The sequence below is a fragment of the Triturus cristatus genome, chromosome 5_2, assembly GCF_964204655.1.
Source record: "Triturus cristatus chromosome 5_2, aTriCri1.1, whole genome shotgun sequence".
NCBI lineage: Eukaryota > Metazoa > Chordata > Amphibia > Caudata > Salamandridae > Triturus > Triturus cristatus.
The window spans coordinates 44204548-44220061 of NC_140588.1; the positions used below are offsets into that span (position 1 = coordinate 44204548).

General features: G+C 43.6%; 1 protein-coding gene across 1 annotated transcript in view; it reads right to left on the reverse strand.

Annotated features, from left to right (window-relative positions):
• LOC146822633 (dynein axonemal heavy chain 5-like) overlaps window positions 1–15514 on the reverse strand; it is a 971002-nt gene that overhangs the window by 777768 nt on the left and 177720 nt on the right. Inside the window, exon 19 of the mRNA XM_085606815.1 lies at window positions 15252–15391. Within this exon, the coding sequence (XP_085462941.1) occupies window positions 15252–15391 (140 nt within the window). The remainder of the gene's footprint in view (window positions 1–15251; window positions 15392–15514) is intronic.

The following is a 15514-nucleotide window of genomic DNA, read 5'->3' on the forward strand; positions in this document are numbered from 1 at the left end:
CATCTGATTCTGATGATTCAAAGCTTGAATGAAGAGTAGCATTGATGATCCCTCGGAGTCCGGCATTGATGATCCCTCGGAGTCAGGCATTGATGATCCCTCGGAGTCCGGCATTGATGATCCCTCGGAGACTGGGCATTGAATAACATCAGTGGTGAATCAAAACACAAAGTCCTTGCGAGGCGTGAATCAAAAGCTCATATGTTTGCTGTAGAGCTGAGAGATTGTTCTCCTCCAGGTCGTCATTTAAAACTTGTGTCAATATAGCAGCAGGTGAGGCATTTTCTCCTAGGAGAGCTAATGGCGGCCTTAGGAATGGCCTAAGTCCACGTCTACTCACTTGCCTCAACATCCCGAATCCATCAGGACGCGTGTCTCTGATTGCATTTCGAGGGTCCTCTTAAAGTGAAGGCCAGGATTGCAAGGCCATATTCGAGGAGACCATATTCAAAGAGACAAGGAGAATGTTCTGAACACTGGTGGAACCTGGCATATGTAGGCGATTTCAGAACAAGCTCATTGGAGGTCCCTCCAGAGCAGAGCTGGGGCATAGCTGAGCTAGTAAGATATCTCAGTGCATTGTTGTCTTCACTGCAGAGGAGTCTATAACTTGGAGTCCACAGGTTTGAATCTTGGCATGGTCAATCATTTTAAAAATATTTGTTTACAACTAAAGAGCTAAACATACAAAAAGAGATTGCTAAGTGTTGCAATACCCCCTCTGCAAATAAAAAAAATAAAATATAAAACATGCCAGAAGAATAATCTGAAACTATGTATATTCTTACATAGAGCACAAAAATATTGTCATTTATGCCTGCCAATAGCAGTAATACTACACTGGTGTTCATATTTATTCCCGCAATATAGACTACTCCAATCAGCCTTTGCCAGGCCTCCTAGTTAATAACACAGGACTGCTACTGTTCTCATATGTGCCTCTTGTACGAGATCCTACATCTAGCAAATGTCTGAGCTCCCTTAGCCAAAGTTAGAACTGGAACACTGCAAAATGACTGCACAAAAGCAGGGCTCTGAAGTGCTGCAGTCAGGAAAGGTTGCATCATCTCTAGAGAGAGCTTCCGAGGTGTGGTGTGTGGTACAAATGTTGCTCATCCACTAGACAAAATCAGTGATGAGGTGTGTCGTAGATTCTGCGAACAGACCCAAGACAGCCCTACACCACGTCTGCAACCATGATAGGGCATTTTAGGAGCAGCATCAGTACACAGGTGTGCTGTGGGGCACTTGGATTACTTCTAAATGACACAGCCAGAAACGTGATACAAATCGGAGTGCTTCACGACCACACCAGACGTAGAAAGTGCAATCTGAAAATGTCCCCTGATCATCCAGAAATTGATTTACGCCTCACAAGGGATATGGAAAGTGTAATTTAAACACAAACATAATACACAGCTAATAACCTGGCGTGGTATAATATTAAACACTTACGAGAGCCATACATCTGTGAAAGCCCAAATAGTTTCTGTTAATTTCGCTGTAACACCAACACACCTTCCTCTAACAGACCCTGTCTTCTGTTCTGTCCTCAGGTTCCTCTCCAGAGAACTGTAGCCAGAGGCCATTCATTGTGTGGCAACAGGACATCCATTGTGTGGATGTAGCAAGCCACTATTTAAGTCTCTTGCTGACTCTTTGAGAAAAGAGGAACAAGAGTGAATAGGTGGTGTGAGGGTGCACCCATGCATAGTCACATTGGTGGTAGAGAAACTTGCAACATTCCTGCATCCCATATGCTGTCAGATAAAGGCTAAGGAGCCATGCACTCTTGAAAAGAAGATACATGCAGGCTGAATCCATGTTGGCAAGCTTCACATATCTGGAATGAAATCAGTCACGTGATGGCCGATGACTTCTCAGCGCATCCAACTGAGATTCCTCCACCATCTTTATATGCAGTGTTTTGGCCGGGATTTTTCATTCTGGCACCCCCACAACTTGCAAAGCCTAGAAATATGCCCAGCACTTGCTTCTAACAAAGTACATGCAGAGGAAATAGGTATGATCTTCTCCTGGCAGGATGACCAGAGTGGGTGTAAGTCCAAATGGCAAGCTTCAAAGTAGAAGCCATTTTGAAGGGCAAATGCTAGTCACACTAGGTCAGGGCTGGCCTTCTGCTTAGGCAATCAAAAACACATGAGTTCCACGCTGTGTGGAGGAGGGAACAAGAGGCACGGGGTTTTAGGAGCTAGCAGCCTCCAACTATGAATGTTTAACCACAAAAGAGCTGCTCCTAAAGTGATAACCACTATAAGGTTTGAGTTATATTGTGAGTGGGGACATCTCACAAAAAGTAACTGACTGGTCTCACACACCACCTGGTGTCATGCTTCATCATTGACCAGTCTTCGCCCTCTGAAACCTTGGTTTGATAGAGGGCGGGCATACACCTGACGACAGGGATGCACTTCTAAACTAAGTGGGGGCCTGTGTATGAGTGAGTGAGATTAAAAATCATTATAGTTATCCTCATTGTGTTTTTTAATGTGAAAGGTAACTATATGATGTTTAAAAGCAGGTGACGGTATGTGGGGGAATTAGGGTCCCCTAACCGTTGTGTTTAGAGGTCGACATGTTTCTGCCGTCTTGGCCCAGGAGGGTCCAGGGCATTCATCAGGACCTAAATATGTAAATGGGGGCTCCATTCTTACCAAAAGTGGCAAGAGTGTACCACTGTGTGGGCGTGATCACTGTCACACTCCACAATTGGATGGCTCCTAGATTCAAGCCTGTAAAAGAAAATGTAGGGAGAGAAAAAATATATAACAACAGACCGTAGTAGTGGCGAATAACTGAACTCAATACATGCACTGATCCAGTTTCTGTGTGAGTGACTACTCATGTGACATGTGCCACTCAATTTGTGTACATGATGGGGATGCAAAGGTGAGAGCACGTGTCTCACTGTTCTTACCCTAAAAACCAAAGCTACTGGACCCATGGGAGGAGGGGAGGGGAAACCCCTGTTTGTCAGAACCTGTGGAAAAAACATATAGATCACAGCTGACGTGAGAATTATGGTTTTTAAAGTACAAACACACAGAACATTCATCCTCAATTGTGCTAATTGCCCCAAAGTACTTTCATTCAACCCGATCTCATTCACACCCTTACTGCCTCAAGGAAAGTTTCCTGCGTGGATCCTAGGCGACTGCTCCCGTTCCTCCCCGGTGTAGGACTGGGTGGAGAGCCGTTGTGCTTTTATAGTCTGCTCACTTAAGCAAATTGGTTTTAAGTGGTGCTAAGTGAAATCAGGTGCGTGGTTTCCTGTGTCCCTGGAGGGGAAGCCTGATTCAAACATGGCCGCACTGTGCACATGCTCAGTGTGAATAAACCCGGAGCACTACTTCCTGTGTCCTGAAGCGCGAGTGCCTGGCTTCAAAATGGTGGAGTTACGCACATGCTCAGATTAGAGAAGTGAAGTGCGTGACGGAAATCACCAAGGAAAAGTGCACGGTGGTCCGTGCCCTACGCGACAGTGTCTAGTTTTAAATTGTCAAAAGTACACGCATGCTCTTGTGTGCTATAGGTGCGTGACTGCCAAGGCACCCGATGTGGAAACGGGTGGGCGGCCAATTACTGTGATGCAAGGTGAAATTCTACCTAGTTTTTTTAGCTGCCCAGAGGGGCGAGATTTTGCAGAAGGGGCAGAAGTACACGTCTGCTCTGTATGTGACTGGTGCGTGACTGCGAAGCACCCGGTGTGTGAACGGGTGAGCGGCTGATTGCCCAGAACAAAGGGGGGTATTCTACCCAGAGTCTAGAGCTGCCCAGATGGGCGATGTTGTGCGTGTACTAGCGGGCAGTTTTCGGTTGGACTTGCTCTGATGCACTTGTGCAAACAGGTATTCCAAAGGAAGATCATAATAAGGGTGATAAGGGTAAGGATGTCAAATGTTGGGTATTAGCGCTGAGTGTCTGCGCTATCATTTCTATTCATGCGTTAAGCCTGGGTGAGAGACGGTTCCAGCTGGGGGAGGATGACTTTGGAGGGCATGTGGCCTATTAGCCTCATGACTTCGGCTTAGTTTAAAAGCCAGCTAAGTGTGATAATTCCAGGTAGACTCAGCCCATTTTAAGTAAACTCATTTAAGACAGGGCACTGCATGTACCGATGGTTTTACAGTGTCGTGTGATGGTATACCAGGTACACTCCATCTATGTGTTAGTGTGAATTAATCTACTGGTGGTTGTTAGAGGTTTCAACGCCCCATTTGGAGCCACGGTATTTCATCGTTGAGCCCTTTGTCCCAGGTTCGTAAACGGAACACCCAGCATTGTTCTCTTACATGTAGGGCTTTAGTAAGGTCAAACTTTTGTTTTTTCATTACTTCCAGAATGGTCCATTTCAGGTCTGTGTCTTTATGTTTTTTTTCAGTGAAATGACGAGTCAGTTTGGTGTTGGTCTTTTTACACCGAATCGTGCTCCGATGTTCATTGATACGCACTTTGATTTTCCTGGTGGTCATGCCAACGTATTTGAGGTTGCATGGGCAGTTCAAGAGGTATACGACGTTCTCCGTGTTGCAATTACTGAATTCTCGCAGTTGCCAAGAGATCCCCGTTCCTATGTCTACCTCCTTGGTATTAGAAGAGAGTGTGCAGGATGTACAGTTCCCACAGGAGAAGTGGCCGACGGGCCGTGGTTGGCTCCACAGGGTTTGTTGTTCCTCTTCTCCGGTCGATGGTCTCTTTGCGTGTGCTAGTTCGTCTCGCAGACTCCTGTTCCTTCTAAAGGCAAATAAAGGTGGCTGCCACTGGTTTCCAGCGCTATTGAGGATGTGCCAGTTTTTTCTCACAATTTTTTGTACTTTGTTTGAGATCGTAACGCATACTGGTCTTTTGGTGTCTCCTTTTGTTATATCCTCTAGTAGTGACTATCTTGGATTGTTCCTGGCACGTTTCCTTGCTCGTCTCACCATTTTTCTCGGGTAGTGGCGTTCTAGAAGTTTATTTTCCAGTTGTTCAGCCTGCTCCTCAAAGGTTGTTGTATTCGAGCAGTTCCGTCGGATTTGGAGGAACTGACCTACCGGGAGGTTTTGTCTCAGGGCCCTAGGATGGTAGCTCTCATAGAGAAGTAAACTGTGGTTTTGTTATGAACCTTTGTTGTGAATCCTTCTTGGGTTATGGTAATGTCTAGATCCAGAAAAATTGCGTGGTTCACATCAATCGTGTGTGTGAATCTGAGATGGGTGTCCTTGGAATTGACCCATTGGACAAATTCTGTTGCCTCTTCCTTGGTTCTGTGCCATACAATCAGCACATCATCAATAAAGCGTTTCCACACCTTAAGGTGTTTCAGGAATGGATTATTAGAATTGTAAATGTGGTCTTCCTCAAATTGTTGGACATAGAGACATGCCATGCTTGGGGCAAAAGTGCTGCCCATCGAAGTACCGGCAGACAGGCTGTCAACTCAGACAGAGAGGGAAAACCTGTTGTCAAACCGGTTTTTCAAGGGATGTGGGAAGTGTAGCCCACAGGTAGCCACACCTAGGGGTTGGGCTAGGGAGCTTAAGGCACAAAAAGAAGGGTTTTACCATATTTTGAGTGATCAGAATAGTGCACAAGGGGATAACTAGATGCCACGCTTCACAAGAAGTCGTAATCAGATGGGATGGGACCTGGAAGCCCATTGACTAGTTATTCGCTACAACCCTGTAAGCTTAAATCAAGCATGTAAGGGATACCCCTGTTGCTCAGACCTCAGATCACTACTGTCTTGGAAAATAGACAGAAGAAGGACCTCTCTGCATTTCCCTGGATCCAGCAAACAGAGGCTGGATCAAAGTTTTGGCTGCAGCTGTAAAACCTGAGGCCTGGCAAAGAGAGGGCTGTGCCTGCGGTGCCTCACTTGTGGAAAAGTTACCTGCATGTGCCAGACAGAAATGACTCAAAATGTTAGTAAGCAGATTCCCTCTTTAAGCTACATGGCCATAAAAGCTGAGAAGACTGTACCCTTGGGAGCTAAGCTGCAAGAATCTTGAGCACTGCTGGATGTCAAGGTGCAGCCTGGGAGACTAAGTCCTGACCCTCACAAGGTGCTCCTGAGTTCGCTGGACCCAAGAAGAAAGTCAGAGTGCCCACTCGTCGCCCTGCAAGAAAGTTATTGCCACTTAAAGAAAACCTCTGAGGTTGCTGTAACCGGAGACCAAGTGTCACGATCGTAGCCGGAGTGAGGGGTAAATACAGGTACATACTCCTCTCCTCAGGTTATTGTGGAATGACTTGGAAACGCATGGGTCAGGAACTACATTACCCAGCATCCTTCAGGGCAGGCTCAGGAAGCGGCAACGGTGATCAGCTGAGCTGAAACGGCAGCATATAGCCAGTCTGCACCGCTGCTCAGTGCTTGTCGTTCCAGTTACTGGATTCTAGCACCTGCCATTGTGTTTCTAGACTTACGGTTTATACCCGGTCCACGGAAGTCGTTCCAGCCGCTCCTGCTTGCTCACCGTCTTTACGGCATCCTCCTTGACTGCGGCTCCAGCCTTCCGCTGGCTCCTTCCCTTCTCTGCTGACGCGGCTTTACAGAGGAAGCTGGTGTCGTCTCTCCTGCCTTTGGGGCTCTGCTGGAACCCGAGTGTTTAATGGCCCTGCTCCTTCCAGTTCCCACCGCTCCTGTGACGTAACATGCAGCTCCCCTGCCTGCTGACAGATAAGTGCTGGGAGTGTGCTGGTGCTTGGGCTGCATTAAGAAAAGCTGTTTTACACTGGTTGTCACGCACACTGTGCCTGGACTCTTGGATACCTTCCGAACTTATTTTGGTTAATACAGCACCCTGCTTATGATTTCTTCCTTACCTCTGATCAGATTCTAATGATCAGACTTTGTTTTTAACTTGCTACCTTGGTGGATGCTGGGAATGTGAGTTGGTTGTTTGATGATTAGATTGCAATACTCAATGAAAAGCTTACTTGCAGAGGTGTTATTATTTATTTCTCTCTTCTCTAGCACACAGGGTACGTCATCAAGATTGATGTCTGGTGATGCTCTGACAGGCGCATTCCCCATCCAGTGTTGTTTATTATTTTCTCCCATTCCCTTTTCCCTGCCACGGTTCTCACAGGACAGCGAGATATTCGCATTTGCTCCCTGTGTGGCAGTGTAAGGGGGAAGTGTGAAACTATCTGCCCTCCATCATGCAAACTGGACGTTATCAACAGGTCAGTGGCTTTTCTGTTCTTGGTTCCTGACACAAGCTGACCAGTAGTAACTGGAAGTGCGCTGGACACCTTTAGAGATTGACCCCTGAAGTCAAGGATGACCGCCCACGTCGAGGACCAAGGGATGGCCACAGGAAGGTCCACTACATCAGCCCAGCATCCCCAGCATCTTCACCATCCTTCAGCATCCTGAAAGCCTTGCAACGGGACCCCTTCCATTGACTATAATAGTGGTCCTGTTTAAAGATTCAGAACTGGACTGGACACTGATAAAAGTGACAGGTAACTGTTCCTCCAGACCTGTTTGGCCCCTGTGACTGGTCCCCTATTGGAATTGGCCCATCCAAGATTGCGCATATGGCCATTTTCAACTTGCTTGTTGCGACCAACTGTAAACTGCTTTCGTAGTCGATTACAGTGATTTATTGCACTTAGTAAAACGCATTGACTTGTTGTTTCATTTTAACAATCACATCTACATATACCTCGGTGGATTTTTGTCATTCATGTGTCTATTTAAAGAATAAAATATAACCAGGGCCATTGGAATTATGTGATTGTACTGGTGCTGTGATTTTCATATAATTACAAATTTGCCGCATTTGTCACATAATCCATCATCTGCAGATTTTAACAACAAAACAAAATGTGTTTCTAGCTCAAATGGATCAAAAAGCTACTTAAAATTCGATTAAACTTGTTGCAGTGCAGTGGAAGGCTCTTTGCAAAACTGGACTGCACCCCTTTCCGCTGCTTATTGCTATAGTTGGATGATAAACTGGTAATAATGAGGTGCAACCAATGCCGAAAGAGTGCTACCACATTTAAAAATAATGAAAGAAAGAATTAATATTATTACAAAATGAGCCACATTATGCCATATCATTTGCCTTTTCTTTTTTTTTTTTTTCTTTTATATTCCTCATATACCAAAGTGGGCATTCCAGATGGGGAAACACGCCCCCTCGCCTCTTCCCGCGTTATTCCGATCTCGATGTTTTGGGGTCTGAGGAGAGATGGGAAGGAGATACCCCTCTAGTAGCAACTGTTTTCTTATTCCACTCCATTCCATTCAGACCATTTGACCCTTAAATGTTTTGGAGACAAAGAACCAACAGTGCCCAGGTGAAAATCATTGGAATATGCTCATCTGTTCCGCCATGCCACAAGGGCCGCCCAAATCTTATCTTGGCTGGTACTATCACAGGCCATATCAAATTCACTTATATATATAAGGTACTTCAGACAATCTGCAAAATTTGGGGCATTTTCACTCTTCCAGGCTTTACATATTTCTCGTCATGCCAGGATGATAACATAAAAGATAAATTTAGAAGCCGGATCATTCTGTTCAGCATGCGATGTTACTCCAAACATAATCATCCTAGTAGTCACTGCTAATTGTCTGCCTAGTACCTCAGCCAGGAACCCTTGTACTTTAAGCCAATAATTTGTTAACATTGGGCATTCTACAAACATGTGCAGATCGTCTGCAGCTAACAGTTTGCATCTCGGGCAATAGTAATCTAAACTTGTTATTTTGACTAATTTTTTAGGTGAGACGTATACTCTATATAATGCAAAGAGGTGATTTCTTTTTAGAGGGGCAGACTTAACCACCATATGGAGCATTGCAAAGGAGTCCACCCACAGATCTCGCAGATTAACGTCTGTACCTATAACATTGCCCCACAGCTTTTGGAGTTCAGGCTCGGTTACACCCTCCACCTCTATCAAAGCCCAATACCAGTAAGAGAGTTCTTTTAGCCATCTGCCCTTTTTATTAACCAAGTCAAACTTTGGGTTTGGGATGTTGATATTCCATGGAATGGTGGCCCACCAACCCGAAAGCTGATAGTATTTAAATCTGGTAAGTGTTCCCCCGGTCACGCTCGAGAGAGATTCCCAATCTAGGAGCTCCGAGTCTCTCTGTATATCCCTCCAGAATACTAATCCTGCTGTTTTAAGTGGGGATGAAAGCTTGTCCTTAAGGCAGTCCGGTGTCCCCGGTGAGTCCCATATCGGGGCATTAGGAGCATAATAGGGGATGCCCAATCTTTTCCTAATAAACATCCAATTTTTTAATGCCGTATTTAGAATTTTTAGTCTCACCCTTTTGTAGTATTTTGGATCTCCGAATTTGAAAAGAAAATATTCCTGTCCTTGTGGGATACCATGGAGAAGTGCCTGGAACAGAAGGCCCAAAGAGGAGGCATCTATCTTATCAGCCAGGAGTCTAAAGTTTTTAAAATGAAAGGAGTGGCAATATATAAGTAAATCAGGTAAAGCTAACCCACCCATTTTCGGGGTTCTCCTCATTTTCTTCCAAGAGATTCTTGAAGTCTTTGTGTTCCAAATGAAGGAGCCTATTTTCCCCTGGAGTTTAGCTATATCTGATAGGTTAAACATTAGTGGAATAGAATTGAATAGGAAAGTGATTTTGGGTAATATGATCATTTTAATTAGATTCACTCTCCCAAATATGTTCAGCGGGAGGCCTGACCACCGTAGCAGAAGGTTACACACCTCCTTATGGACTCTACTTAAATTTACTTTCGATATCTCTGTGATATCTTGAGCCAGATGAATGCCAAGATATCTCATGCGCAGTTTTACATCTGGAGCTGCCACCCCCTGATTCCATTGCATGATCTCAGTCTTTTCCCTATTGATCTTATATCCCGAGATCCTCCCAAAGGACTCTGCCTGAGCGAATAGTCTGGGAATGGCTTCTGCCGGATTAGATGTAAACAATAAAAGATCATCGGCATATAAGGCCAATTTTAAAGTGAGGTCTGCTATATTAAAAGGTTTAATTGCCTGGTCACCTCTCAGCTGACAGGCAAAGGGCTCAATATAGAGATTGAACAACAGGGGTGAGAGAGGGCACCCCTGTCTTGTTCCACGTAAAATATGAACCCAGTCCGTGAGTGACCCATTTATCAAAATTGTTGCCCTGGGAGAAAGATAAAGTGATCTGACTGCAGTTACATAATTTTCTGGGATTCCAAACCTGGACAGAGCCAACCATAAGTATGACCAGTTCACTTGGTCAAAGGCCTTGGCAGCATCGATAGCCACAATAGTCAAGGGAAGTTTTTTATCTGTAGCGACATCTATGGCAGCAATGGCCTGAAAGGTTAGTTCGTTTAGCTGCCTGCCAGGGATAAAACCTCTCTGATCCCCATGTACTATGGATTTTATAACTTTAGCCATTCTTGCCGCTAGGACCCCTGCAAAAATCTTATAGTCCACGTTCAACAATGAAATTGGCCTATATGACTCAACCTTTGCAGGGTCCTTATCAGGTTTTAAGATCAGCGTAACTGTTGCCTCTGACCAGGTTTGTGGAATTGCCTCACCCGATATCAGTATCTTATTAAACAGTATAGTGAGGATCAGGGCAACCTTATCCAAACCTAGATGATAGATCTCTACAGGAAGTCCATCAGGACCCGCTGCTTTCCCTTTTGCCATTTTTTTTATCTGGGTATAGACTTCACCCTCTTGTATTTCAGAGCTCAGATATCTTCTGTCGGCCTCTGATAATTGTGGTAATTCAAGCTGATTTAACCATTGCTCGGCATCGTGTATTGGGGAGCCGCTCTCTTCTGTATAGAGATCCTGCATAAACCGTTTTGCCTCCCCAGAGATTATATCATTGTCATGGGAGATGACCCCAGTGTCACCTATAATTAGACCCTTAATCACATTCCTAGCCCGGTCTGATCTAGCCTTCCAGGCGAGTAGTCGGCCGCATTTCTCCCCATACGAAAAGTTTTGTAAATTACTAGCGTCCCATCTATCTTTGACTATTTTGTCAACCCTAGCCTGATATTCAGCTCTCAAAGCATCAAATTCATTCAATTTGCCTTTTCTTGCCACATAATTTACTCAACCCTGCTGCGTAATTTTACCCTCTCCTGCCACATAATTCCAGTGGCCCTGAATATAACCTTTTTTTCAAAATTGGGATTAGATTTTTATTATGTTATATTTTTTCTTATTTACTGTTAGGTACCTCTTGATGCTTTACACATGTTCCTTTGAGAAAGCCTAACTGCTGTGTCACAGCTACCCAGGATGGAGCTCAGGCTTTACAAACTAACCTGACTGGATGTGATATTGAATTGTGACTTTATTACACCGTGAGGTCGCACGATCATAGCATATAATAAACTTCATTTTCACAGTGGGCCCCTACACTGGAAACCAAGTATCTCTTATAGCCCTTGCCTCTCTTGGTAGTGAAGTGCAGCAGTCCAAATCTGATTCAGAGGTGCTGTGGGCTAGAAACCCCAAAACTAGCAACACACACTATCAACATCAAATAAAACAAGGAGAATCAAGTGCTTTTACATTGAAAATGTTTACGTACTTTATTGCACACACACTATGCACTAAATTACAATTATGCATGGAGTGATAGGTTGCACCAATATATATAATAGGTGTAATGCAGTGCAAAATCATCTGGTATGGGTTGGTCAAGAAGTTAATTCAATACCAACCTACTTGGCTACTAGGTTGATTAGTGGGAATATCCAATTAAAAATATCTGCTACACCATGCAACACGTATTGTATCATCACTTCACAGCAATGCACGTAATACATGTGACAACGCAACACATGTATGCATCACAAAATTCAGCTGCCATTTTGAAAGAGTAGAAAGCAATGTTCTTAACATGGCTGATCAGGAATTGGAAAATGCCCACTCACTTGACATTGGCAAAGCGAGACTGATTGACTTTGCCAATGCTTGTTGTTGAAGATCAAGTCTGCTTCAGAGATTCTTAAAAATCTCCTTGAAAGCCATTATTACAATTTGAGGGCTACATTTGATTTCTGTGAAAGCCGTAGTATGCCTAGGGATCGGAATTCCGAGTTGTGTGATGATTATCACTGCCTCGCAGTCTTTTTCTGGTTCTGGCTGGTCAAATCTGTGAAAACTTGGAGAAGGTAAAAGCCTATGGCACCATAAAGAGTTCTCAAGTCCTCAAAAGAACTTTCTACTTCTAATGCAGAGATGTGTTTCCTTTGAAGAGTGCTCCAATAGTTGTGGCCCGTTTGAGTATAATTTACGCAAGCACCATCATGACATTGCAAGTAACTTTATAAATTGTCTTTTTTCTTCAGCATAAAAGCTAAATATGGTGGTATTGGATAAAAGTATTTGACATGTATGCAAAGCACAATAAGAACATGTGTTGCATCATGAAGAATTTCTATCTTTGCTAATACAATTTAAATGTAGAATTTATTATGCAATTTGATGTGGTGGCACAAGGCAAACAAGTAATGCAGCACAGATAATTAATGAACTTTGTATTGGGAGTAGGCATAGTAACCAAGTGCATTTATAACTTTTCATTGGTGTAGATGTACTCATTTGTGAAATGCACAAACAATTGCAAATTTACACTTGAAACCCTGCAACAGTCATACCATTTCAGGCATGATCCTGGAAATGTTTTGTGAATTCCGCATAAACTTAAATGGGACTTATATCCCGCCTACTCTCTTTTCTGGCTTCTCATTGGTTCATATGCGTGCCACTTAACTTTCCTCCATTTCTATTTGCTGCAGCATATTTTTCTGCATTTATCAATGCTTGTTCCTCATCTGCTTCTTTTATCAGTTTCCCGCCGCAAAATACTGTTAACATTTGCATTGGTGGAACTATATTTTCATCAAGTTTTCCTTTTACTATTGCAGCATATTTATATAAGAATTTATCACTCGGAGAGATTAAGTGATTTGCACACCCCAGGATGCTGCGCAGTGCCGCTGAGACTCGAACCATGATCCCAGCTCTGGAGTCAGAAACTCTGGCCACTGCGCCACACCCTCTCCACTCCTGTGTGATCTGTCAGGGAGCTCTTTTCTTCTACCGGATGATGATTGATGAAAACAGCTCTTATTCATTACATTGGCGAAGCCGATGCATTACCAATGCTTGTTTCTCTTTGGTACTGGTATTTCCCCCGTGCCTCATTTTATCCAGTGCAGGGAGCGGTCAGAGGGGAGTTTGTGAATATTATCTTTTGATAACTTTATTTCGGTCAAAGACCATAAAAGTGCAGATAAAATACATACAAAGCACGAGGAATAAAAACAGGATAAAAAGAAGTATTAAAAAGACATTAAATTCAGTAGTTATCAAAAATGAATTGGAGGGAGAGAAAAAAAAAAAAAAAAGGAAACTTTATCTATCACATATTTACAAGAAGAATTGTCTTCTACGCCACATACTAAGTAGAAAGTGAGATACGGCAAATACAATAGGAGGATGGGTATCATAAATCAAACACGACAGGCCTGTGCGAAATGGCGAAATCCAAGGTTCCTGCATATCGGGATAAACCAGCATTTCCTAATTCGAGCATATGCAGGGCAAAAAAACAAAACATGAGGGACATCTTTGCTATTATAATTACATATAGGACAGGCTTCCCCTTCTGATTTGACCCATTTAGAAGTAAAATGCCTAATGGGTAGGCTACCGTGCCTGAGTTGAAGGTACAACTTCCTTGCTTGAGGCGATTGTATTACGTCTAAGAGTTCTTCAAATCGGGGTTCCATTTTTACTAAGAGGTACTCAGCAGACAACCTGCCCAATGTTACGGATCTCTGTAGATTTGACAGGTTCTGCCGCCTCATCTGGATTTGAAGATCTGATTTCGTCATCCCCGGGCAAGACAACTCAGGGGTCTCCAAAACCTGTAAAATACCTAGCTTCTTACTAGAGGCTTTGATATGAAGCAACCATGGGATATTTTGTTTTTTTAATTTGGGCCAGATCTCCTGGAACTCAGCTCTATAGGGGGCCAACTCTGGAATAGACCATAACCTCTTCCAGTATAGCATAGGTCTTACAGCTACAAGCTCATCTATCGGCTCCAGCCCCAAATCAAAGCGTAGGGGAATGAGTGGTGTACTTAATGGTAAGCCTACCAGATTCCTCGTAAAGTTCTGCTCCGCCTTCAAGAGACTGGAAATATTTTTGTGGCCCCAAAATTCAGCACCATAAATTGAGGCCATTCTTGCTTGGAGTCGATAAATTTCTAGGGCCGGGGCTACTGGTTTAAGATCGGATATCCTATGAAATTTACTAATACCTCCGCTCAGTTGTGTTAGTTTAAGGGCAGATTTGGAGATTTGGGGGCCCCATTCAAAATTTTCTGTTATAGTTATGCCTAGATAGACAAATATTTTGACCCGCTCCAAAGGGATCCCGTTAAGGACAGGGTACGGTCGTGTCCGCCTCGGGGGATTGAAGATCATATACTTGGTTTTATCCAAGTTTATCTCCAATCCCCGCAAGGCGCAAAACGCCACAAAACCGTCCAGGGTACGCTGGATGCCCGATGATGTTTTGGATAGCAACAGAGTGTCATCCGCAAACATCAGAGCGGGCACTCTACCAGTCGCTAGTCTGGGGGAATCACTATCTGTAATACCAGATAGATGATCAACCAGACCATTTATATATAGGCTGAATAGCGTTGGAGCCAGGACGCAACCCTGGCATACTCCCCTTAAAACAGGGAAGCGTTTGTGAATATTATTCATGTGTTTGTGAGTGTCGACAAACTTTGAAGGAAAATCACGCCTTGAAATACCCCTCAACCCCCCTTGCCTGGGATTTACTCTAGCATAATATTTGCCCGTTTTTGGGTTACTATTACAGAGGAGTAAAAGGGTTTCTGGTAAAAAGTCATCTATTGTGATTACCTTGTGATTCTAGAGCCGGTCTTTGCTCACCTAAGTCAAATTTACAAGCATAAATGACTTAAGAAATAAAGCCCTATGCACACAGCATTATTAATAATTATATTGGTAATGCTACCCGCAGCCCTGATGTACTAAGTCATTTACATTACACATGCAACTTTGACACATTACCGAGATATGCAAGAAGGATCTGATATCTTCTGCAGATTGTGAAAATGTGGTTATAATTTGAATCACACTGTAAACAAATCACACCCAAGAGCGTTTGCAAACAATTTGAAACATGGAGGGGTAAAGAAAGTTTGAAAGAGATGTACTGACTTGACTTGGTGATTTCGGATCTGCTTTTCTTTAGCACACATGCTCAGGACGACGTCTGGCATATCAAACCCCAATTTATGCAGATATTTTGTTTCATAAAGCACCTCCAACACCACAGGATCCAAATTCACAAACAGTTGCTAAACACAAATCAAACACAGAAAGGTCAACAACACTAAATTGCATCTTTACATATGAAGTTTTACATTGTTACGAAAAGTAGGAACAGTTAGTTTCACTACGAAATGTCTGAAAAATGCCTA